At 23.0% G+C, this 26,859-nt stretch overlaps 1 protein-coding gene across 1 annotated transcript; it reads right to left on the reverse strand.

Moving 5' to 3' along the window:
• Positions 1–265: 265 nt before the first annotated feature.
• Positions 266–26,414, reverse strand: LOC129613202 (uncharacterized). Its single transcript, XM_055527170.1, has 6 exons — positions 26,140–26,414; positions 10,452–10,550; positions 3,399–3,643; positions 3,197–3,263; positions 564–773; positions 266–478 (listed from the first exon to the last, which is right to left on the reverse strand). Exons 1-6 carry the CDS (start codon positions 26,272–26,274, stop codon positions 413–415), a joined length of 822 nt encoding a protein of 273 aa, XP_055383145.1. The 5' UTR covers positions 26,275–26,414; the 3' UTR covers positions 266–412.
• Between the last annotated feature and the right edge of the window lie 445 nt (positions 26,415–26,859).

Genomic DNA, 26,859 nt, shown 5'->3' on the forward strand with positions numbered 1-26,859 from the left:
ATTTTTATATTTTTCTACATTTTTCTAAACATCAATTTTTCTTCTTCATTAATTTACATTGCAAAAAATTAAAAAAAAAAAAATAATAAATATGAACTAAAAAAAAAATAATTTTTTTTTTTTAATTTTAAATAAGATTTTAAAATTTAAATTTTATTTCGTTTTTTTTTTTTATAAAAAAAGAAAAGGTATGAGTATTTGAAGGAAAATTTAAAAAATCAACTGAAATGTAATGAAAATTTTTCTATTCTGTTTTTTTTTTGTTGTTCTTGTGAGCGAGTTTAATAATTCATTTTTTGTTTCTTTTTTTTTTTAGTTTATAGTTTTAAAAATGGAAGAACACTTTATTTTAAAATTTTGTTTTTTTTTTTTTTTTTTATGTATATACATGAATACCGAATGTATATTAAATTTAAATTAATGCTGTAATAAGTCTTGCCTTAAAGTTGACTAATCTTTCACTGGTAGCAGCAATACGCTAAAAAAAACAAATTAATACAATATTAATATTAAATTTTATATATTAATTAAATTATAATTTAATATAAATTAAAAAATCATACCAATATTAAATCTTGAATAAGATTTGCTAGACCACGATTTGCTAATACAACTAATCTTGTTACTGGTCCAGGAATACCTTCAGTATAAGCATTATTACTACTATTATCATCATTATCATTATCATCATCATCATCTGAATTTGATGATGAATCTGTATCAGTTGAACCACTACTTCCGGTACCTTGTGATTGAACACTACCAGAGAATAACTGTACATATATTTTGTTTTTTTTTTTTTTGAAAATGAGAGAGTGAGAGAAAAATAGAATAAAGTAGGTATTAAAAATTTTTGAATGTAAATATTATTGTAAATTAATAAAAACATATATATTTATTATTATACAAATATGTTATTATTACTTATATGTTACATTCATTTATACAAATAAAATATATTACAAATATTTTCTTTATAAAAAAAATATTACAAATCATTTTTGTGTTTTTATTTTTGAAAAAAAAAAAACTTACCAAATAGCTATTTTATTAATATTTGGAATGAAATTTACATAATTATATAATAAGAATTTATAAAATTTTTTACAATATACAAGTATTATACAGTATAAATGTACATAATGTTATAATTACTATTTTTGTTGTGTAAATAATTTTACAAGATATAATTGAGATATATTGTAATATATTTGAATATTTTAATTTTTGAAAATATTTTAATAGATTTATGTACATTGCATGTGGCATAAGATAATCTTGTGATTCTTAGTTTTTATTCTGTAATGTTATTATATAATGTTATATTTAATACTATAATGTAAGCTTGACTGTCGTTCTTTTACACTGGAAATTTTTATACATGAAATATTTATATTATACATCGTAAAAGCTCGCACCAACGTCTTATATGTAATGTGTATTCACAATTATACAAATTATATAATTCATGTGAGCATTAAATAGTGATTAAAAAATATTTAGAACAAATTTATAATAAAATTATAACGTCATGCCGCAATCTTATTTTGCGTATAAAAATTCGACATCCCTTTGATCTAATCAGAGTCTCGGAAACAGTAATAATATTTTTGAACCAAAAAAATATGTTATCACTATTAGCAATTTACTAAAACGAAAATGAAATACCGCAAATTAACATTAGGCGTAGATTTGTAGTTTAAGAAGTTTTTAATGTCTTCCGAGCATATTTAAAAAATTGTAAGCTATACGATACAACACGGTTAACAAAATACTTTTTATTAGCGAAATATGACTACATAAATAATACAACGTCTGTTCAGAAATAAAACAGTGTATGATCGGTATACGTTGTATACGTTAATATGGTTCTCCGAATGAGAACAATGTTAGTAATTGAGTAAAATATAGTTCGTGTTTTCAGTAAAATATTCGTTACCTATAAGCAAAGTCAGGTGACATATGTATAAGCAAAATTTATTAGGAATATTATACAGAACTTTTGAAAAATAATTTAGAGTTTAAGAATATTTTAAGTAATAATCTCTCTTTTTTTTACACCTTATTTACAAATTAAATAAAATATTTGAGAATTAAGCAAAGTTGAAAAATATCATTTCTTTAAACATATTTTTAAATATTTTCTTGTAAAATATGAATTGTGTATCTATACAATCATTCTTAAATATGTAATTCCAGAAGTTGTGTCCCATACCTACATAAATATGTATAGGTATAAATTTATTTATAGCATACCCTTGCCATTCATAAATTTCATAAGCGAATAAAATTCTTGACTTCAAGTCTTATTTTTGTATAAAAAAAATTTTTTTAGAATTTTGTCCAAATATCTTAAAATAAATTCGAACATATTTTATATTCCATATTCCATTTTCTTCCCCTTTAAAACTGTTTTAAAAGTATTTTGAAGAAAAAAAGAGAAAAAAAAATTGGATTACCCCTGAATTTGAAAATTTTGTTCTTTGTTTAGAATTTTTCTTAAAATCATTTTCATGATAATTTTTATATGCATTCCTATTTAAATTGTAACCATCGTAATCATCATCCAATTCATGATTTAAATTAAATCTATACGTATTATCCAGTCCGTATCCATTTTCATTAGAAATCCTTTGATTTTCACTTTTTCCATTTATCTTGTCAAAAGCTTTTTGTCCAGCCATTTTTGTTGTATTCTAATTATTTTGTTATAAGTATTTATGTTTCATATGGTTTCATATGTGTATGTTATAAAGTATATTGTAAATTTTATGTAGTAATTGTTTTTTTTTTTAATCAGTCAAGTTTCGTTAACATTCAAAAATTTAATATAATATATTATATAATATGATTGTAAACAAAATTATGTTAATTTCATAGAAATTTCAATTAATTAAAAAATATAAATATACAAAATAATATAAATTTATGTAATATAAATAAATGAATTAAACTTAACGAAAGTCATAATTGTTACATTATTTAACGAAGTATATTGAATAGTATTAATTGTTCTTCAAGTAAAAATTTAAGAATGATTCCAAATATTTCCGCTTTTATTAATGTAAACTATCAAAATAAATTCATGCTTTCATGAATTTATTTCTCATTGACATTTTGGTTTCGTTAAGTTCAATATTCAACAATCAAATGGGAATTTGAAAACGAAATATTGTTAAAGTCCAATTATACTTACTCTAATAATATCGAAAAGAAAATTACCGGAACCAGCACCGCCACTTCCACCTCCACCGCCAAATAATCTACAAATAAAAATAAAATAGAATATTAATTTCAAATAAAATTATTTATAATTTATTAAATTTAAAAAAGTTAGCTTTTATTTTTTACAATATAAAAAAATATAAATTAAAAAGAAAAAAAGAAATTTTACAAACCCTTGTCTCTTATTGCGATCATCCCCATCATCCAATGAGTCTAATGTAAGCTCATCGATTGCCGGTGCTTTAGATTCCGATGTTTGTTGATCAGTTTTCGTAGTTGGTACATCATTTACAGCTTCACTATTAATACTATTCGCTAAAGCATTCTCATTAAGATTTGTCTGTCTTGCAACACGTATTGTCTCCTCTAATTGTTTATTTATTGCATTCAAATCGAGTGAATTTTCACCACCAGTTAACTGATTTTTTTTTCATTAACGTTTTGTTGAGTAACCAAATGGTGTATATATATATAGTAAAATAAAGTCAGCCATCGTCATATGAACATATCATGGAATTTATGTTGGAATTTTTTCGTTAAATTTTAATTTTATATTCATAAACAATTTTGTTTTATTTTCAAGGATTTTGGTTTTTTTTTTTTTTCGTTGGAATTCGATTATAATTTTTAATAATCCAATTAAATTTAAATTTAAATCGTCGTTGTTTATTGTTAAATTGATGTTCAGTTCATTTTGTATAAATGTATTTTGTAAGTTTCGTTGGTTTATGTTTATAAGTAATGTATATGTATATATATAAAAGTGTGTCCAATTGAATTTTAAATTGAGAATATATTTTGAATGCAATTTATAATGTAAATGATTGTAATGTAGTGTGTGTTTGTGCATTGTAGATAATATAATTTGTTTAAGGGTAGAGGCGTTATTTCAAATTATACAATTTACAAATTATTTTATTACAAAATTAATACAAAATATAGAAAAAGAGAAAAGAGAAGAAAAAGTAAAAAGCATGAGATTTATGACATATTTTATTTTCATATAAAATATTATTTAGTTTGTTTTTTTTTTTTAATGAATTTAATAAGATTTTTATTAATATAAATAATAAGTAACGAAAAAATAAATAAATGAAGTATAATATCATCAATATTATGAAAATTCATTAAGATGAAAACTGAACAGATTATTTGTGTATGTTTAATTTCCAAAATAAATTTTTTTTTTACCAGGCGAATTTTAATGTAATGACTTCAGAAAAATTCTAAGATATATTAAATATCTAAAGAGATTACATAAAAATAATATAAAAACAAAAAAAAAAATAAGAAACAACAACACTAATTTATGAGAATGTCTTGCAATTCCGAGTATTTTAATCGGTTTTATTACAAGATTTTTATATGGTATGGTGGTCAATGAGTATTATACTAAGGTCTTTTTGGTTAACGATAATCTACAATGACGACTTTTTTTAAACAAAAAAAAAAAAAATTTTTAGAACCCAATGTCTTTCACAAATTGTAATGCAAATGGTAGACAATATTGTTAACAACACTATAATTTTTAAAACTACATTTCAAAAAAAAAATGTTTATATGTGAAGAAATCTATTTAATAATAAATAACGACTATGTGGCAATTCTCTTATTATTTTATGTGAGAAAATGATAAAAATGAAAGAAATAGCCAATAATTTTCATATCACTCACTTAAAAAATATAAATTAGTAAGTAACCAGAAAATATTGCATAAATTCGGGCGACACGATTACTATTTGGGAAATTATATTGTGTATGGGTAATTTTCATATAAGTAGAAATTTTAAGTATTTTAGTAAAATGCTTTAACAGTCAGCCAGAAACACGACACATAATTGCTTTAATAATCGGCAATAATGATAGATCAGACAAGAAGGATATTCAACTTTGATTTATACCATAATTATGTTGAATTCTTTGTTGCTAATTGATTACTAAGAAAAGTAATCAAATCTAGCGACAAATTTTCGATTCGAACGAATTAATAGTTACGAATTAATACGAGCATAGGTATTTTAATCATTTTCTCATCCTCGAATTATCCACACAAATTATTTATTTAATTAAGTATTAGTTTTCTACAATGATCAATCAAACTGACAGCTTGTCAATTTGGAAGAGAAAGAAAAATGATGAAAAAAATATGCGACATGATAAAAATGACGTTTAATATTCTAATTATTTTATTAGAAAATTTTTAGCAAAAAAAAATAAATAAATAATATAGTCAATAAATAAGATTACTAAACATTAGTAGTAATTCATAATAAGATACTTGTAAATACAAAATTAAAGTAAAATATAGAGAAATAGAATGACATATTATGTAAATACAGAGAGTATTGAGAACAAAAAATTATATAGAATAGAAGTGAAATATTTTAAAAGTCTCTTAGAGATAGGAAGAATCTACAGAAGAAGAGATTAAATTGCTTATAAGGAATCGACTTACTTACTATTTTAACGTTTTTTTTTTTTAATTTTTTAATTTTTTTCTGATTTATATAAATATTTAACATTATGTAAATATTAAAATTTAATTTAATTTAATACATATATCTTATATTAGAATTTGAAAAGAACTGGTTTATAAAATGTAATATAAATTTAATATAATAAAATAAAATATAAAACAAATTATGCATAGTACTGCCATTAATGTCAAAATTAATTTAACATTTCTAATTGCTTCAAAATTAATTTGACATTTTATACATAATCATAAATAAATTTCTTAACATTATTATGAATGTCATTTTAAATATCAAATAATTATTTTAATGTGTGCGAAATTAATGGAAAAAAAAAGAGTAAGAAAGATATTTGAAACTTAGTTGAAAATTAATAAAGAAAAAGAAAAATATGGCAAATTATTTAACGAAAAGAAAAAATACATGAACGAATATTATGAAATTCCCTTTATCAATTTTTATCGTCAATTTTAAAACTCAATCAATATATTCGTCAATAATTTCATATATAAAATATAGGTAGGTAATTTCAATATTTTTTTTATGTTATAAAATGCAAGAGTCAAATTTAACATTGTATATATACTGCAGCTTCATGAATATAATATTTATGTATTTGGTTTTATTAATTATATTATTTTTGATTGATTTCTTTATTTGATTTATTGTTATGTTTTTTGATTGAATTTTGATTTTGATTTTAGTTGTTGATAATGTTGCTGATATTGTTACTGCTACTATTGTTGCTGCTGCTATTATTATCACTGCTGTTATTTTTGATGAGATCACTAATAAAAAAACCATTATTTGTAGCGTTTAATTGTGTTATAATTCTATCAATTAATTGTATTACTTCATCTGCATCAACATCTGAATTTAAACTTCTTAAGAAATATGTACGATCACTGCCATTATTATTATTAGAATTTGAATTATTATTAAAATTGATATTTTCATTAATATTAAAATTATTTTCATTATTACTATTAGTATTATTACTATTTTCATTATTATTATTGCTATTAGGAATTGGTGTGGTATTATCTTCTATAATTCTATTTTGTACAGTAATCGTACTATTATTCTTACGAAGTGGTGATTCAGTTGTTGTTGTCAAAGATAAAATATTAGAACTTATAGTAGATGTACTAGTAGTACTAAGAGTAGTAGTAGTATAATCATTATTATCTATTTCATTACTATTACTAGTAGTACTTATAGTAGTTGTAGTAGTAGTAGTAGTAGTAGTACTGGGAGTAGTAGTAGAAATATTTAAACTAGATGTAGTAGTAGTAGACTTTGCAGGACTCACTTTTGTATCATTACCACCATTATTTTTGGGTGGATCTTCTGAATCTTTGTTTGAAACATCATTGGTAATATCATCATCTTTATCATCATCTTCATCTGGTTTAAATGTTGGTAATTCTACACTTATACGTGTAGCTAAATCATTACTATTATTAGAACTGCTTGGGCTGCTACTGCTTGCATTTGTTTTAGTATCATTATCATCATCTTTTATTTCATCATCTTCATCGAAATCAGCATCAAAATCATCAGCTGGTGATGTACGCCGTGCAGAATTACCTTGTATAGCTGTACGTAAAATTGTTGGACCGACAGCTCTTAACACTTGTGCTACGAGTTTGTTTACTTGGTCTTCAACTTGCTATAAATTTTCCAGGTTGTTGTTTTTTTTTTTTTTTTTTAGAATAGATTTGAAATAATTTTGTTTATAATAAATTTTGTATTTTTCTTTAATTTTACAAAATTATGAAAATGCTGTATTCATAATGAAAAATATGTTGAAGAATAAAAATAATGCAAGAGATTTTACTTATATTAAAAATATTTGGTAATTTAGAATTACAAGACAACCTGACAATTTATAATAAATCACAAAATATTTAAAAAATTATTGTCAACCAAATTAAATTAAATTATACATTTAATTGTTAAAAAATTAAGGTGCGTTATTCATGACTCAGCACATAATGTGAGTTTTAAATTACACCCGAATTGACACATTTTTAATACCTATTTATTGTATACTGAAATTTAAATGCCTATGTCTCTCTAAAATTAAAAACGTTATTAGTGTATTAATTTTATTAGCCAAATGTATAAAAAAACATTGCAATTTATAATGCACACATACAAACACGTAAGTGGTTTGCATTTTACACAAAACTTGTTTGGTCAATAGTTAAAAAACAAAGAATTTAAAAAAATTAGGGGTAAATAATGTTGGTATTGTATGCACGTATATAAAAACTACTTTCTAGATATTTAATAACCTCAAACTAAAACTTCAAATTGTAAAGCAATAAAATAACAAAACTGCAACTATAATTTTCGTTGATAAAATCAAAAAATGTGAATGTGTTACACATAATAAAGCCTAGTATGTTAGTATTTAAAAATATACAATATATATCTAGACACATTAATATAACGTACATTATTGGATTGCGGTGTATTCATGTGTAGTGAGTTTAGCTCAACCCCCCTAATGTGTCAATTAAAATTAATCAAATTAAATATTTTATTTTGGAAAATGAAATTGCTGAATTGACTTTTTATTAAGAAATATTTAAAACTAATATTTAATATTGGAAAATTTTTTAAATGTCAAAACCTCAACAGATTGACAGCGGGTACTATAAACATTCCAATCAATATTTTCATCCAATAATCATTCCAATACTATAATCATTCCAATCAATAATCATTCCAATCAAGATCTGTTTTTAAAAACACCAAGCCGAACATTTTTCTGCATGTATAACATCTACTCTTGCAATTTTTTAAACAAATATGCTTATCGAACAATATTCGATAATCATGCCCATTGTCAAATCCATTCACCAAAAAAAAAGACTTTACCGCCAAACACGATTTTTCGATTAAAATCATCCATAATTCTGTTATGAAAAAAAAATTTAACTTAATCATGCACGAACTATGGGAAATCGTTATTATTTACCTTTACGTTACGACAACAGAAAATGGAACAAAAGAGTATAGAAATTATAAATGAAAATTTGATCAATAATTTTAAGGTGGAATGCCAATTGTTTTTTACGAATGTAAAAACTAAAATTGTGATCATCAAAAATTTGACATTTATTTCCGTTATACAAAAGCATCAAGACCACCTCATGCTAAATATTCGCAACTACTTCTCAGCTAATTAAATTGAGAGTGAATAGAAATATCACACACACCAAGCAAAAACAACGTCAGAATTAAAATCTCATCAAAACTCACCCAATAATTTACCATAACATTGCATTCTGCATACATAAGAAAAACGTCTTTTTGAATATTAAATGAATATGTCAAATCAAATGCTTTCCTCATAATAAGAAAATTTATTGCTATGCAAATAAACCAATATTGTAATTTATGAATATTTTAATTTTACATTTATAAAATTCCATGTCAAAAACTTACACACTATATGTCGACTAACATAATAATCATGTAATTTACAAGTTTCATTCATTCCAGATTAGTTACAGTAATCATTAATATTGACGACTTAGAAAAATGAAGAAAAATGTACGCGTCAAGCATAGTAAAAGTTTTTTAATTAAATGTATGTGTGTAGTTGTTTAAGCTTGAAAAATGAATCACTAGTTATACGTGATAAAGTTTTCTTTATGTCCTATTTTTCGTAGACAGACTATATAATTTTTTATTACGCAATGGAGTGGAATAATTTAATTTATACATTTTAATTGTGTTAATGTCAATTTGAATTCAAAATAACATATGAACAAATTAATGTAATTGTTTCCCGAACAATTACTCCAGAGTTTCTTTAAATTTAAAATGCAATAATTAAATGATCAAGAAGTTCAATTAAAATTTGTTTCAATTACTTATTATCAAAAACAACGTATTTAATAATAAGTAAAATTACTTCGGTTTATTTCGAATGCATTTCAACACATTTCTACATGGAAAACTCATTTAACATACGTCGATTGTAGCTCCGTTTTACAAAATCTATACGTTTGCAATCGATTTTTAATAAATCAACAAAATCGACAGTGACGTCTAGCTTCAGAATAAAAATACAATATAAAATTTGTGACAGAAAAATACGTTCTGTCATTTTCAAGCTATCAAACATTCAAGCGGTGCTTTTTGTTCAACATTTCAAGTCAAGTAAACAAAATTTTTTGTTTGACTTGAGTGAAACCGGCTTCAAGTCAAGTTATATATATGTACATGAACGTAAAGTAGGCTTCAAGTACATTTGGAATTTCAACATAAACGATGTAATTGTGGCCCATCAACTAACAAAAATTATTTCTGAATGACATTTACCATAGATGAAAAATATTTTGATTTACGAAAATTTTGAAAAACAAATAATATCTATTGTCATAGATAATATTAACTGTTCGGTTTGATTTTTAAAATTTTTTTTTCGTAAAAGTTTCGATTTAATTTGAAAAATACAATGCTTGAGAACTGGAACACACAAGCTATTATTAATTTACTTTCATATAGCAATCAAACAAAAGAATATAGTTTAAATTAGGGTCCTCAACTGCTTAAATTTAAGATTCAACAACAATTTAAATTTAAGATTCAGCCATTAAAGTTATATAGCAAAACTTTGGTCAAAATGATAAACGATGAGAAAATGAAATTTTTGAAAATATTTCTATATAAAAAATATAAATTATAAAATTTTACGATATGTTTAATTTATAGTTAAAATTTTCAAATTACCTTACTAATTTCTGGGAATAAATCTCTTAATATACCAATAGTCCGTTTATTTCTTTCATTTATTTCTGATTCATCACCTAATGTCAGAACATCCAATTCCTGAAATTTTATAAAAAGAAATTAAAATAAAATAATATTATACAAGAAAAATTTTATAATTTAAAAAAAAATTGGATTAGTACATTAGTAGTTTGCAACAATAAATACGACATTCGATTCTGGTTTGGAACCTATAGTTAAATTGGGCAAAAGTATAAAATCCTCCTATATAGTAGATTACGTTATTGTTTAAGGATATATCATACTTATAAGGTGTAGCAAATAGTATTCATTGGGATCCAGTCATTTATTGGTAGATTATAGGTTATTAGGTATGGCAGGTGGTTTAGTTGACTTGTTGAACCCCAACCCTATTGAAATTTTGAATAATTCAAGAAGATCTGCAAAAAATATTTATGCAGTTAAAAAAATTTTTCAAAATGAATGAATTTGACGAATAATAACGCTTACAATTCAACTGTAAAAAAGTTTTGTTTAAAAATTATCCAAGAAAATTAATTTTACTTCCGTTATTTGCTATTAAACAAACAAAAACCGTAAAATTACATTGTTATTTAAGTTGTTGAAATTGTTTATTAAAATATCCGGAAGATTTTTTAATTATGATCTAAATTTTACGATTTGAATCAAATTGTATTGAAAACCGAAAGTCTCCACATCTAATAAGGAAATCTAAATTATTTTGTTAAAATTGAAACAGTTTTTTGACTTCCTAAATTTGACTTTAATTTTTTTTTTTATTTTGGTTTCTCTTTTGCTAAACACTCAATAATATAAATGGTATCACATTTGACGTTCTCAATAAATCCTAACTATATCCTTGTATTCAATTCAATACGATTTGAATTTAATTTTATTTTTTTTACCGTAATGACCGTTTATATTGTTAATTTTATATAACATTCAAATATTACTCAATATATATTCAAATTTTGTTTAATAGGAATGTCGACATTTTATAGTTGTATATGCAAAGATAAAAATAATTTCCGTATAAAAGAAATGATTTCATACTTATATGTATTTTATGCAATATAAAGAAAAAAATAGTTTACATACTCCAAAAATTTTGAATGTGTTTTAAATAACGTAGGACAGTGTGACCCAAAATCATTTTAATTTTTATCACATGGTGTTGATGCAAATATAAATTGATTCTTGCGGCCGGCTTTATAATAAGGTGTTAATTCTAAAATTACCACAACATGCTCTATCTGAGAGAATAAGTTGAGTCTTGAACAGTATCCAATTTCATTCATTAAATTGAGTTTCTAAAAGTGCTTTGAGTTACCAAAATTAATTTGAGTCTAGACTCAAATTAAAATCAAACTTGTATTTTATACATGAGTGTTGCATCAAACAAACATTTTAAATATTTTTCAAAGTTCTTTAAAACACAATTACTTATAATTTTCTGAATTATCATTCCAAAAATATTTGCAGAAATAAATTTGGTTAAAATGTCAAATTAGCAAATTTTAACTCGCAATAGTACCTCCCTTCCTTGTATTTTACACAGTGCACTAACTTAAAAGTGGTAAATGAAATCAAAACAAGAAAATATTTTTTCATGTAAACTTGACTAATTACAAGTTATAGTTAAAAATACCACGATATGTTCAATTGTATTTTCTTAAAAACTCACTAGTTTGATCCAATTTGATTAAAACATCTTAAAAACAGATAAAGCAAAAAAAGTGGTGTATATCTTGAGGGCATTTAAGAAATTTTTTGCAGTTTGCATTTTTATTAGCCTGTTTTGCGCTATTTAGCCTTGTGAATTTTTTAAAATAGTTTTTTTTTATATAATAGCTTTTAATTTCGTTAAACTAAAAAAAAACCTATTGTAAACTAAAAATTAATTATTTATTTTAATATGGGGAGCAAGTTTTTTTTTTTGTGGGCAAATTAAATTTAGTAGTAGTGAAAAAAATTTGAAATACTGGAATTTTTCAATTTATGTGTCAATAAGTTAATCTGTTTTTAAATCATAATATAAATCATGAATATTTTAAACTTTAAATTGTAATCAATATTGAAATGATTGAGATTTTTAAGAAGAACTTCGGTGGAAACTGGTTTTCAAAAGAATCAAATAATTTGGTCCGTTGACTTTCTTTTTGCAATTACATTATTTATTAAAATAACATTGGGATTTCCTATATGCATATATATATATATATATATGTGCATATAGGAATATGTGCATGTGCAATTAAAATTGTTAAACAAAAAGTTAATTAATTGAATCACATTAATTTGTATGCATCCGAAATGCATTTATCAAAATTAAATAGCAAAAACCACATTAAAGCGATCATTAAATTATTCGGCCACACGATTGAAATTACCCTAAAATTTGATAAAATTCGGAATGCTTTGTAGTTGCACATGTTAATTATAATTTAGTACATTCTTTATGAAAGCTTGCTTATGAAAACTGCGTTAATTTTCTCAAATATCCTTAATTCACAATAATAATTAATTCACAATTCTTCATTTTGCTTAATTACCTCTTATTTTTCAACATAAATATTAAGTACATAAATATTAACAATTTCGAATTATCTCTGAAGTAAGCATATAAAGAGAGAAAAAATATTTTACTGTTATGTAAGCAGAGCATCTCGGCAATTAAAAGAAATAAAACATAGTGACAGCGTTTCCATTTTAATATATTTTTAGATACATTTTTTTTCAGGATCTTGGGGCACTACATTGTGGTATATTATTAATATTAAATGTGTAAATTTAAAACGCATAGGTTAATTACATAGGAAAAATTTGTTAAACGCATAGGTTAATTAAATAGTAAAATTTGAAAACTAAATTTTTAAGACTGTAATCTTCCCTCCGATTTTATTATATTGTAATTTTCCATTTTAGAAAATTTTCCTGTCACAGCAATAAATTTTTTAAATACTAAAAACAAAGCAAAAGGGAATTATTTTGCAAAATTTAAAGCGATTATTTAAATTTGGAAATTATTGAATTTTATAAAAATTATCATTTTTATTGTTTTTGTTACGGTCTTTAGCAAATTCGAGTTAAATTCGGCGTAACACTGACGCAAATCTCTCAATATAAAAAATTTGTTAATTTTAATAATTTATTGAATTTTAAACTTAAAAGACAGAAACAAAGTAACTTAAAACAAATTGATTTTTTTAAGAAAAAAATATAATGTTTTAAAAAAAAAACAAAATTAACATTTTTATAGTTTTCAATTTGCAGAGCAGAGTGGTCAATAAAAATTCAAATTTAACCTTAACCTAAATTTCTTTTAATTTTCTATTTCTTTTGACCATTCATATTTAACTTGCTCATCTCTTTAACTTAAGTGTTATACGATTTATTGTATAAAAAAAAACAAAAAGTGTTTTTCAAAGCAAAAATTATCAAATTACCTAACACAAATTTTAAAAAAAACATTTAAAATTTTCTTTTTAATTTTATTTCTCTATATATTTTTTCTTCTTATGAATTTATTCATTAATTTTATAATCAATTCCCATAAAGCATATATATGTATATAATATATAGAAATAATAGTTAACTTTAACACAATTCATTAATCTTGAAAAAACAGAAAAATAATATTGCCTAACTTTTATTATTAACCATATTCGGTATTCGATCGGTATTCGCTCTTGGCTATTTTGATTTATCCAAGTAATATAATGCGACTAATTTTTATTACTTCGGGTTGTTTGATTTCCTTTTATTCCATATATATCAATTATAAATGGTCATAATATATTGGGAGCATCAATTTTGTTAATAAAAAAGGAAAAAAAGAAAAAAAAAACATCTAAACAAACCCTTTGTACGTAATAAGTGTAAAATGTTGTTTAATGAACTTTGCAATAATGATGCTTCGCATATATCATTTCAATAAAATAAGAAGATTAAATAATCGTGAGAAATCATTAATTAACGTTCACTTTCATATTTTAACTTAAATATTATGTTTTGCTCTTTGTAATTTTAATGATATACGTAACATATACAGAGTATATCGTTTAAGTGATAATAAATTTCAATGTAATTTATGAACACTTTCGTAAAAATATTATGAAATGTGAGAGAATTTCGAAAATTGCTAATAATTAACACAAACCTTTTTTAATATTAAATTAATAATTAGCAACTGTTAAGTAATTCACAGTCTTATATTGAAACGAATTGAAAAAATTTAAAAACAACACTTTTAACCAAAAAACAATACTAAGAAATACTAAATTCAAAATACGAAAAATACTAAATTCAAAAAACTGAACAATAGGGCATGAACTGTTAATTACACTACTTGAAATCACAAAAGTTTCACGTCACAATATTTTATGTTATCACCAATTATTCACATCACTTGTTACCGATTGCATCTTATAAATAAAATAACGAAGGTTTTCACAGTAATTTCACAGTAATTCAAATTTTTGGACGGAGTAGTGTAAAACTCATCTATACAATTCTTTTTCTCTTTAATGGCCTAATTTATTTCTATAAAATATTTTAATTTACTGGTATTCTTAACAAAAGCCACACTACAATAACGCTTAAAATTTTATAATAAAATTTCTAAATTTTTACATTCCATATTCAAATTAAGCATAAATTTTCAATTTTCAATTAATTAACATTTACTTGGAGTGAAACATCCAGTTTTCAATATAAAAATAAATGTAAACATGGTGAAAAAAAACTGTGTGTTATTATATTTTACATTAAAATAATAAAGATTTCAATAAAATTTATTAAATTTAATTTAATGATGACTAACTAAATTTTTTTTTTTCAAAATGAAAATTAAATATTTTAAAAATTTCATAAAAAGTTGAGTTTGTTGAGTAAAATCGTTATGCGATTACACGTTAATTTGTATGAGTCATTTTAGATGGAGGGTTTTTTTTCTCAATTCACTATTAATTCATTTTGCAACCAGTTAAAATTAGTATGAATTTTCGAAAATTTTCTATTATATACATACTGAAAGCATATACTCGTATGTACATTGAAAGTTTGAGTATACGAAATTATTATGTAAGAAATTTTTATTTTTCTCTTTATTCACACAATTCAAATTTCAAACTGTAGCTTACTAGGTGTTTATTACTGTTAAGAAAGTAACTTTAATGCAATAATTTTTAATATCTATACTTAACTAAGAGCAATTGGATGTCCTGATTTTATAGGAAGAAGTTTTGATTTTCAGTTGAACCAGTTTCAGCAAGCGTAAAATATGATTATAGTTATTAAGCACTTCCATTGATGAAGATAAGAAGTGATTTAAAATCATTTTTGTTTGGTGTTATAAAAGGGTTATTAATAAAAATTCACAATTGCTGTTCTACAGTAATCGTGACACATTTGCAAGTTTTGTATTTGCAAGTAAAATTTACATTTTATATTATAGGAATAATTAAATAATTTTATATTATAGAAATTACATTATAGGAATTATATTAAATAAGTATGTTAAAGTATTTTAAAGAATTTCGTGTACTATTTATGAAAGGATTATAATAAAATCGTGAATTCCACAAAATATTGTAAGTTATGCTAAATTTATATGCTGTATACACCATAGACCGCGTATTTAAATCAATGTCGATAATTTTTAAAAATCTTAAATAAAATCAAAATCTTATCTTAAAAACATAATATTGAAAAACTTAATAAAATAACAAGTTAGTAGCATTTAAATTGCCAAAAGCACACTATGTGACAGTAATCATTGTGACAACATATTGAAAAAGTAGGAAGAGTAAAATTTCATTTTCTTTGCCATTAAAACTAAAATTAAATTGGTAAAATTACTAAAACTTCTTCTTAGAATTGAACAATTGAATGAGTGATATTGAGTGATGTACTTTGAGAAGTATAGTTTGAGAATGAAGTAATGTTAAGAATTGAGTGGAAGTCTCATTTTAATCGCGAATTATCTATTATTTTGGTAGTCCGAATCACAATTCGGAAAAAACGAAAAATTAGTTAAATTTAAAGATTATAATGATAATCTTTTTAAAGATAATATTTCTCAGTCATTTTAATCACCTAAACTCTAAAGGATTAATCACCCAAACATTTGTTATTTTGACGGTACGAACAATTGTTGTCATTTTCGCCATTTAATCATTTTCGTTCATAAAATAATATTACAAACGAAATGAAAATAAATGATGTCGTAAATATTTTTAATTTTGTTTTTTTTTTTCTTAAATAATGTAAAATCATTTAGTTATCTATTTTGAGAAGCACACTTAACATTTGTTTTGTTAATTCCCTTTCATTTTTTCTCAATATAACAATAATTTTTTAACTGCCCAATAATTTTTTATTATAATGTCTATTATTTTTTTTTTTTCTAACATTAAAATTGCTTCGTGACTTGGTACATTTACAATATACGATATTGGCATACCATTAAATGTAAATTATTATATAATGATACGATAAGTGTATGTACACCAGGGCCATGACTTCGAGATTTATTTTTTAATTTTTTTTATTTTTTATAATCTTATAAATATGTATTTATGTAAAAAGTAGGCATACCTACATTCAAATATGCGGACTACTTTAAATTTAATAATTCATTTTATATACCTTATTTCCGTAGTTTGTATGCAAACAATAAATATACAGTCAATGTTAAGGGTGGGACAGTATTTGTTTTTCAATATTGGAAGGTTTTTTTAATCACCAATCACAATAGACCGGGTATTTAAATCAATGTCGAACAAATTAAACTTTGTATGTATTTCAGCGTTGACATCGTGTTCTCTTGGTGGAGAGAGAATCTTTATGTGGTTTTAAGTTATCATTTCAAAATTTTGCTGACTGTTAACCTACATAATAATATCATGCATTACTAGCTTCCTCACTTGTTTTTGTTTTTCCAATAAGAGGGTGAAATTTTTGCCCAGATGCTGATATTAGTCACTTATTGTCGTTAATTCGTTCATTTTATTCTTTATTTCAAATTGCTTAATGCTTGAGATGTACAGCTGTTCTATGGTAGTATTGTTAGAATTCTCCTTTTAAAAACAGTGTAACTTGATATTAGATTTTTAATTAAAATCTCTTCATACGTAAATATATGTATGTATATATGTACATATGTATCTTGCAATATTAAATTTTAGACCACACTAAATATTTTATTTTTAAATAAAAATTTCACCTGTATCTTCACTGTTATATGTATATATTTTGTTTTTTATACGTTTTTTAAATATAGGTAAATAACTTGTAGATTTTAAGATTTTTAATTCTATATACTCATGTATATGTATGTAATATTCAACTATCGTACATATTTTAAATGAAAATATAATTTAAGTAAATAATTATTTTATGGCATGTGCATGGCATACTTTATATTTTATTTTTTTATACATATAGGGTGTAGTTTTCAATTTAAAATTTGTTACAGGAAATTTTTACATACATACATACTTATATTCAATTTAAGACAAAAAAAAATTTAATTTTTACAATTTTTGTATAAAGAATTTCTAAAATATTTTGTATAGATTTTAAATTATATTTCTCTTATATATGTTAATTATTTTACGTTAAAGTAATAATTAAATTTTGATTTATTATGATAAAATATAAAAGATTTTTTAAAATTTATGAAATAAAAATTTTTTGTATGGGGTCAACCTCCTCAGATATACGAACGTACTCGTATATACGAATAGTCAATAAATTAAATAGTAATTAATTTTGAAAATGAGCTCGTATCATACTTATGCCATTAAAACACTGTTAGGTATGTAAGTATAAGATTATAAAAAATTATATATTTTAAATATTAAGTAGAATGATAATTAATTAAGTGCTGCAGGTTTGTTATTTAGAAATTATTATACTGTCTAGTACAATATGATGAAAGTTAAGTGTAAAAGTGAATCTATTGTATTATTATGTTTTGTGTAATGTATTTTGAGTGATTGTGTTATTAAATGTGCATTTGTGTTATAATTAATAAAATAAAATTTTTATTTAACTGATATTGCAATTATTTCTTAGCATTTAAATCACATTACACGTATATTTTACAAACTAATTATAATTTTTTCTTAGTAATCAGTTTGATATTGTAATATTAATTGTTAATCATTCATTTTAATATTTTAGATAATAATATTAAAAAAATACTCAATAAGCTCTTCTCAAAATATTGGCATACCATTAATTGTTGTTGAAAATTTATTATTGTTGTGTTTATTATTGTGATTTATTATTGATTTTTGTAAAATTAGATTACATAGTCTTTACTGATTTAAGTATTCCTTTGTCGTAGCCAATTTTGGGGTTGTTTTTGGTAAAATTTGAGAGACCATAACAATCCTATTTTCGTAATAAATTGATTTTGGCAGTTTGACATTTCTTCCACAAAAATATTGACAAAATCGAATTTCAATAAAACAAACGTGATTTTAATGTTAAATTTAATGCCACTAGTGTTGTCAATGTTAATTTCAAATAATAATCAATTTTAATATTGTAATTTAGGGTGTCAGAAATATTTTTTAAGTAAAAAGCAATTCAAATCTTTATCTTTTAAAATATGGTGGAGGAAAATTATTTTTTACAATTAATTTTATGAAATATTCGTATATGAAAATATTCCACATTATAATTTTAAATCATGTTAAAAAATTATTGAAATTTTTGCAATTAAATTAACTCGAACTGTAATAAGTAATTAAAAATTATTGAAATACATAAATACCTATTTGAATTTATTTTTCATTAAAAATTATTTCTAATTGCAGCTTTTGAATTTTTTACTTAATAAAAATTATTAATGCGTTAAAAAGAATTCTAGAAATATAAAATTTGAAATCAATTAATTTATAAATGTTAGACGAAAATATTTTTGCAATTATTGACAAAGAAGTGCTACAAAAATTAATCATATTTCAAAATTATAGTATTTTTTTTTAACTGTTACATACTTATATACAGCCGTAGTATGTATGTTATTAAACAAGTCTTATTTGCATACTTATAAAATAATTTGCATGCATCATTGCACCTTGTTTCTTTTTTTTTTTTTTTGAAATGAAATAATTTTAATTTTTCATCGTCTATGGTGAATTTAAATAACAAAATTCAAATGCAATTCAAATAAGTTTAAATATTTTTTTATTTAATAATATGGTATAACAGTTATGCCACAAAAAATTATTGCACTATATGAATTTTAGTTGTGAAAGAGTTTAAAGAGCTGAATGAGGAGAATGTTCTACGTATATTTAGTAAGTAAAATAGAATCTAAAAGGGATCACTGTATACAGAATTAGATTAGATGGCATATTAATAATTCAAAACAGTAATTAAATATTAAAATAGTTACTTTATAAAGCTATTTAATACTTATTTTTATGACAAATAATTTAATTCTAATTTTAATTTTTTCGACGGTGTTAATTCGTTTTTTTAGTTCAACTATAAAGCTATTATTAATAGATCAAAGTTTATAAATATTATCATAGGTAAGTATAGGTGCTAAATTTTTTCTAATACGTTAACATAAATACTTAATAAGTAATTATAACATTACGATTTTGTTATAATTTATTAATTAAAAAATCATTAATAATATTTCATGCTTCATAGTTCTCGCAGTACATATACGAGTAGAAATTTTATTCTTACACATTGACATATTAAGTATGCCTATAGATATTAATAAGGTGTAGATTACAATAGTAATACTTATGTATATACAAGTTAATTTGTTAAATAACACAATCTTTCAATAAAATTTTAATTAAAATTTAAGTCTAAACTTATAAATATAGTTTAACTATATATCTCCGGTTAAATTTTGGCAAGATGACGCTTAGAATTAAAAAATTGAAGTTTTCCATTCAAAACTTTATTATTCAATAGAGAAAGTTCTAAAAAGCTATCTTTATACAAACACTATGATATTATTTTGAATTGCATATTTCATGGGGCACAAATCTTTTTGTTTCTTATTCAATTACTTCTCGAACTAATATTCTTTTATCGTAAGTGCAATAAATAATATTCAAAAATATACATAAATATCTATTTTTTCATAAAATATAAATTTATATTTAATATATAAACGCGCAATATACATCTAACATAATTAGTAATAATTATAGTAATAAATTGAAATTTCATTTAAGTGCTAGATTTTAAACCACAACTAATACAAGAATTCTTCAAATTATTTATATAGGTAAATTATTATTTTGCAAGATAGTTTAATTTAAAAAAAAATTTGATAAATAATGTAAAAAATTAAATAAAAAAATTATGCAAAAACAAGTTTGAAATTTATATACATAGTTTATAAAAAATTGTAAAATACTAGGAGTATTTTATTGTAAAAATCACAGTATGCAAATCACAGTAAAAATTTTACTACTTAAAAAGGATTTTTAAAATTTTTAGAATTGTAACAACAGGGTGATGATGCACCTCCACTAATTATTAGTTGGATTTTTTTTGCTCCCCAACTAAAATCAGACATGGCACCTAGAGTAATAAATTCGAGAGTTAGTTCTTTACCGCTCCTAAAAATCACTACTTCTGACGAACAAAGCTAGACATTCTAAAAAATATATAAAATTAAAAAATTAATCGATATTTTAATAAAATAAAGTAAAAGAAAATCCTGCTTTTAATAAAAACAATCCTTTAACTTCCACACTTAATACAATAGCGGAAAAATAAAATTTTTATACTTGATTTTCAACTTAAAACAAAAAAAAACGTTCAAAAAAACAAATTTAAATCTTCGATATACAAACATTTTTATTGCCGGCTTTTATGACATTATTATGTAACTATTGCAATTCAAAATAAAAATATCGTAAAATACGCACACAATACGCGGTTCATAAATATAATATTGTATATGAATAAATAATTTCACCTTTTTTATCCACTTCAAAATATAACCTTCTTTTATGTCGCAGAATTTATCGAAATCACATACGAAATCGAAAATAAAAGTGAAAAAAACCCATTAATTTTATATTTTACTGGCTAATTTTCAATTTTGTATCTATAAAATTCGAGATTTTAAAAGTTACCATTATTACTCGTATAGTGAATGTTAACAAAATCTTAACACTCACATTATATGAAATTGAAAATATGTGGTTATGTATATACGGTATTACGGTAAAATAATGTATAACAACATGGCGGTAATATAAATAACTGTTATTATGGTTTAAAATTTTTGTTATTGTTTGCCACCAATTATGACATAACCGGTCACTGGCACGATTTGATGTCACCGATAGCACATACGCAAGTATAGGTATAATTTTTTGTGTGGTCATAATTGAACTCGGATTTGTTTGTTATAGGTTTTTCTCTTATACATGGTACTTTTTTTTTAATTTTTTAATTTATTTATTCTTTCATCTATTTTTGTTTTTCTCATTAATCATAATAATATAGCAGTTAAAAGTATTTACCTACTTTTTATCTTTTTATATACGAAAAATAGAAACAAAAGGAAAAAAATTACAAACTAGTTAAATTTCTAACAAAAAATAAACGTGAGCAGCTTTATTTTGTCTGTTTTTTTGTTTTTGTACAAAAATTGATTTGAAATTTATTTGAATTGAAAGTAAAAAAAAATGATATTGTTTCTAGTTCATTTATTTCAGTTTACGATATTTGTCATTATTTTGGAGAAGAAAATATAAATATATTAAAAAAAAATCACTAGAGGGCTTCATCACGTTTAGTGAAATTATGATTGGACCACACAATTTGATGAAAACCCTGCAGCTACCATTTCGCATACACCCGAACCCTGCAACAGACCAGAATATGAAAAAACAATCATAAAAATTTAAGATAAATTATTTGGTTAAATAAGATTAAAATTATTAATTTTTGGGACAGGAGAGCTATAATTTTGTGAATTGTTTGAAATTTGACTATGTTGAGTGCGTTTTTTAATGTGTGTATGTATAAAACCCGTAACACGTAATTACGTTGTAATGCAGGACCTTAATTAAACAACTTTTCGGTAGGTGCTTTCCGGTGGTACAGTCATAATAAAAAAAAAATGAATTTAATATTTTTCAGTTTTATTCACTACAAGAGTAATGCTTATTATCAAGAGGTGCTTGGGTGAAATTTTATGAGTGTGCATCTTCTATAAGTTACGAAGACCTCGTCTTCAAGTCCACTATTTTTATGGTAAATTTATAATTTGTTATTATTACCAAGTCAAATAACTTCTAAATAATCAAATCAAAAATTCGTACTTTTCACTTTTCATAAGTCATGTAGAAAGTTCATTAGTCATGTATCATATGATTTTGACAGTCACCTATACATATATGATTTATAGAATGTAATTTACCTAATATTTTTAAAAATTTAAAAGTATTGTAAACATAATATTAATTTATAAACAAACACTACCTAATTGCATAACAATCTAACAATTGTAAAATTGGTTTGTTCATTTTTATGTTTAATTACCGTACTAAAATATAGGCTTTTCAAACAAGATATACTCTCTCTGAACTTTAGAAAAAATTTAGGAAAAATTTAAAGGAAAGAAACTTATTTTGTACGTTTACAATGACGTCGATAATTTTACTAGTATTAACCTCTACACCTATTTAAATTTTTTGATTTTTTTTATTTATCATGAAATTTTAATACAAAAAACATGCTCATACTACGAGTACACTGCAACTATATACTTAAATATATTTACAGTTATCTGTATATATGTATGTGCATCAGTATAAACGAATAGTGAAAGCTTGTAAACAATCATTAATGAATGTTGAACGCGTATACTATATAGACAATCACATACAAACAAGTAAAAAAATTTGTTGGAATTGTTGCATATTGCAGTTTAACAATATCGTATATTAAAGTATTATAATGTTATTTTTAACGTTTTTTTTTTGCAATAAAGTAATTTTCCGGAAAACTTGATATAAAAATTGATTACCGTATAGAAATAGAGAAGTTTAAGAAATGATAAAAATAAAATGAAAACGCACTTAAAATTTTTATAAATTTGCACACGTGCAAAGTTTATTGATGCTTATTCATTATGACATTTTGTATAAAAATAGTCAATTTGCCTTCAAAAATGTTGGTTTAGAACTAATATTGTAGCTTTAAGTGAAACGCGCTATTAAAATATTAACGTATAATATTGTATACTTTTTAGGATAAATCAAACTTTTTACTGAGAGGACGATATTATTGTACCATTCTTAATGCTATATAGAAATTCGATTAGAGCTTAGGTTAGGTTAGATTAGGTTGTCGCGGCTCCCCGAACCGAACATAGGCCAAAATGGAGCTTATATTGTCAAAGAAATCGAAATTATTTAAGAAATATTTGTTATGGAAAAACGACTTTCCAAAAATTTGCAATTTCATAACTAAAAGGAGCTTTAATATTAAGAAAAATTGATGGACATGCAAAAATAATGCTCCCATTAAGAGCATATTATTAAAAATTGTCTTTTGATGTTAAAAATATGATCTTTCAAATTTGAACGCACACATAGAATGTAAGCAGACTGATAAACCAAAATCATATTAATAAGCATATTTTTTTTCAAATTATTTTGAAAATTTTTGAAAAATAATAATTTTCAAAACTAATAAAAAATTTTGTCTTTCATAAGAGTTTTAGAAAACTTGTCCGCATTGCATAATGTGATGGGGAATTTTTTTATATAGAAAAAATCATTTTATAATATATATAGAAGATATAGAAAATAATATTTTTAAAAATACAATTAATTTTGTATAACTTTATCCCCTAAGTCAAACAAATGCATATTTTAGGGAACATACATATATAATTACATAAATTGTATATGAGTTATTCAGTTCCGAGAATGATAGCCCTTTACTTATACAAAATTAAGACGTAATCAAACGTCATATCAAATAAATCTTTTAAATTTGAACTATCACCCATCTTAAATGAGCATGCCATTTGATTTTTGCTCGAGTATTAATTCGAAATTGGGCGCTCAAATTGGAAAACTATTTATATTTTCAGAAATGATAAAATTTTCTACATTCATAAGGAGAAATATGAATTAAAACTAATTCAAAATTGTATATCATTGAAAGAAAGGACCAAAAGAGAATAAAAGTCAAACAAAATAATATAAAAACACTGAAAAATACTTTTGTTTTGCCAATTATTCAAATAAATTTCAAAGTATAGATTAAATATTTTTCTATTTATAAAATTTCAATTTGACTCCAGAAAAAACCTCATAATACTGTGCCTTTTATATTTCAGATTTTAGATATTCGATTTGAAAATTTAATTAAAATATTATATCGTCGCGACACTTAAATATAGCCACTATCGTCGCCACAATAAATAAATTTGAACACTTTTTGCAAAATTTCCTTATAAATAAAAACAATTTGAGCGAAAAGAAATTTTTAAAATTATTATTAAACTCGATAAACTGAAATAACAACAATAAAAGTTATAATTATAGATAGTAAAAATTAACTATATTAGATTATATGAGGTAGTATATAGATAAACTTTTTATTAATAGGTAGATACCTTTGTACATTGTGTTGTATTATATACAAAATTAAAATATTTGAAATTTAATTTATTGAAAATTCATTTATTAGGTTAATTAGATTATTCCATATAATTAATAATTATATAGGTGTATATATTGTTATTTGTTATTATTTATATTTCTAAAAGTATTTGAAGTTAATGTATACAATGTTAAATTAGAAAAACTAAAACTGCAATAAATATTATTAAAAATTTTCTAGGTGGTCTTATTGCCTACCTTTCCATTACTAATAGGAAAAACTTGTTTTGAATATAGCCTAAGTATATTATTTTAAAATGCTTTATGCACATTTACAAATTTTCTTAGTTTTTCGAATTTATTATTACAATTTGAGACATAAAGATTATTATTAAAAAATTAAGATTTGGTTAGAGGCATCATTCATATAGCATTTTTGCAGGATTGCTAAAATAAGTGAGAAAGTTTCTACAAATGCAATATAATTAAACTAAATGCAGATATATACTATACTAACAACGTATACATACAACTACTAAAACTGCCACAAATCGGATGCTTATGCTATAAGATTTTTAAGTTCAAAGTGTGCTACTACATTTACGATATTTCCAAATTTTAAAATATAAAAATTGATTTTGGCAATCCATAACGTCCATAATTTTTCATTTGGCAATTCATAATTTTTAATTATAGGCGACGATTAGAGTATAATCCAAAACCATACAGTATTCTTTTATGCAATACGCAAACTAATTTTAGTTTTCATATTGCAAAATATTCCAAATGAAAACGATTTGCTTTTCAAACTCTGCAAATACCATATAATCTCTTCCATCTCATACCATTTGCTTAAATTAAGTTGTTGTAAGTTTCTTATCATCAACTTGTTATTGATGCTCTAAAAACTACTCATAATGAGAAATTATTTAAATATAACTAATGTTCACATCTTATTGAATTGCACTGTGTTCATTGTTAATATTACATACTATACACATACATATTGTAATTTTTATTTATATATTATGATTTCTTTTACTTACCTTTCCATTACTAATTGGTATATTGAATATATCTAATTCCGGTTTACTATTTGTTACTGGTAATGCATTACATACTGTTGTTAATGTTGTTATAAAGCATAAAAATGCAATTACTCTAGTATTGTATTGCCTCATATTTGTAAATTTAAATTTTATTTATAATAGGTTGGATGTATATGTACGTATGAATTATTTTGTCAAATTTTTTTTTTTAATTTTTTCTTTTAATATAAATTAAATAAATATGTTTATATATATATAAGAAATATATATATATATATTTGTTTGATGTATGAAAAGAATTAAATTAAAACATCAATATAACAAAAAAAAAAAAACAAAAATTAAATTAATTTTTTTATAAAAAAAATTAAAAACAAAAAAATTATTCACTGATTTTAAGTTGGATATCGAAGTGCCTATAATTTTCTAGTTCTCTTGTTCCCAAATGAATGCTGAAAATAAAAAAAAAAAATAAAAAAAATTAATTGAATTTGTATCATTTAAGCAATCTTGAAGTTTAAAAGTCTTTTAAGTTCTAGATCTAATAAAGCAATAATGAAAGAGAATATTGTTAAAAATATTGATTTTTGGAATCAAAATATGTACATAATCACACTTTTAGGCCTCAGTTCTGATAGAACGCATTCCCAAATAGAAGAAAATGTGCATATTATAATTTCTCTCTGTTTACAAAACTTTGTCAAAAAACCTCTTTCT

This window comes from Condylostylus longicornis, unplaced genomic scaffold, assembly GCF_029603195.1.
Source record: "Condylostylus longicornis isolate FDR11 unplaced genomic scaffold, ASM2960319v2 ptg000081l, whole genome shotgun sequence".
Taxonomy (NCBI): domain Eukaryota; kingdom Metazoa; phylum Arthropoda; class Insecta; order Diptera; family Dolichopodidae; genus Condylostylus; species Condylostylus longicornis.

Coding starts and splice junctions, on each gene's coding strand:
- LOC129613202 (XM_055527170.1), bottom strand. CDS start 26,274: ATGAGGCAATACAATACTAGAGTAATTGCATTTTTATGCTTTATAACA. Junction 3,644..10,451: donor TATTCCCAGAAATTAGTAAG/GTAATTTGAAAA, acceptor AAAAAAAATCAG/TTAACTGGTGGTGAAAATTC. Junction 774..3,196: donor TTCTTTTCGATATTATTAGA/GTAAGTATAATT, acceptor ATATATGTACAG/TTATTCTCTGGTAGTGTTCA.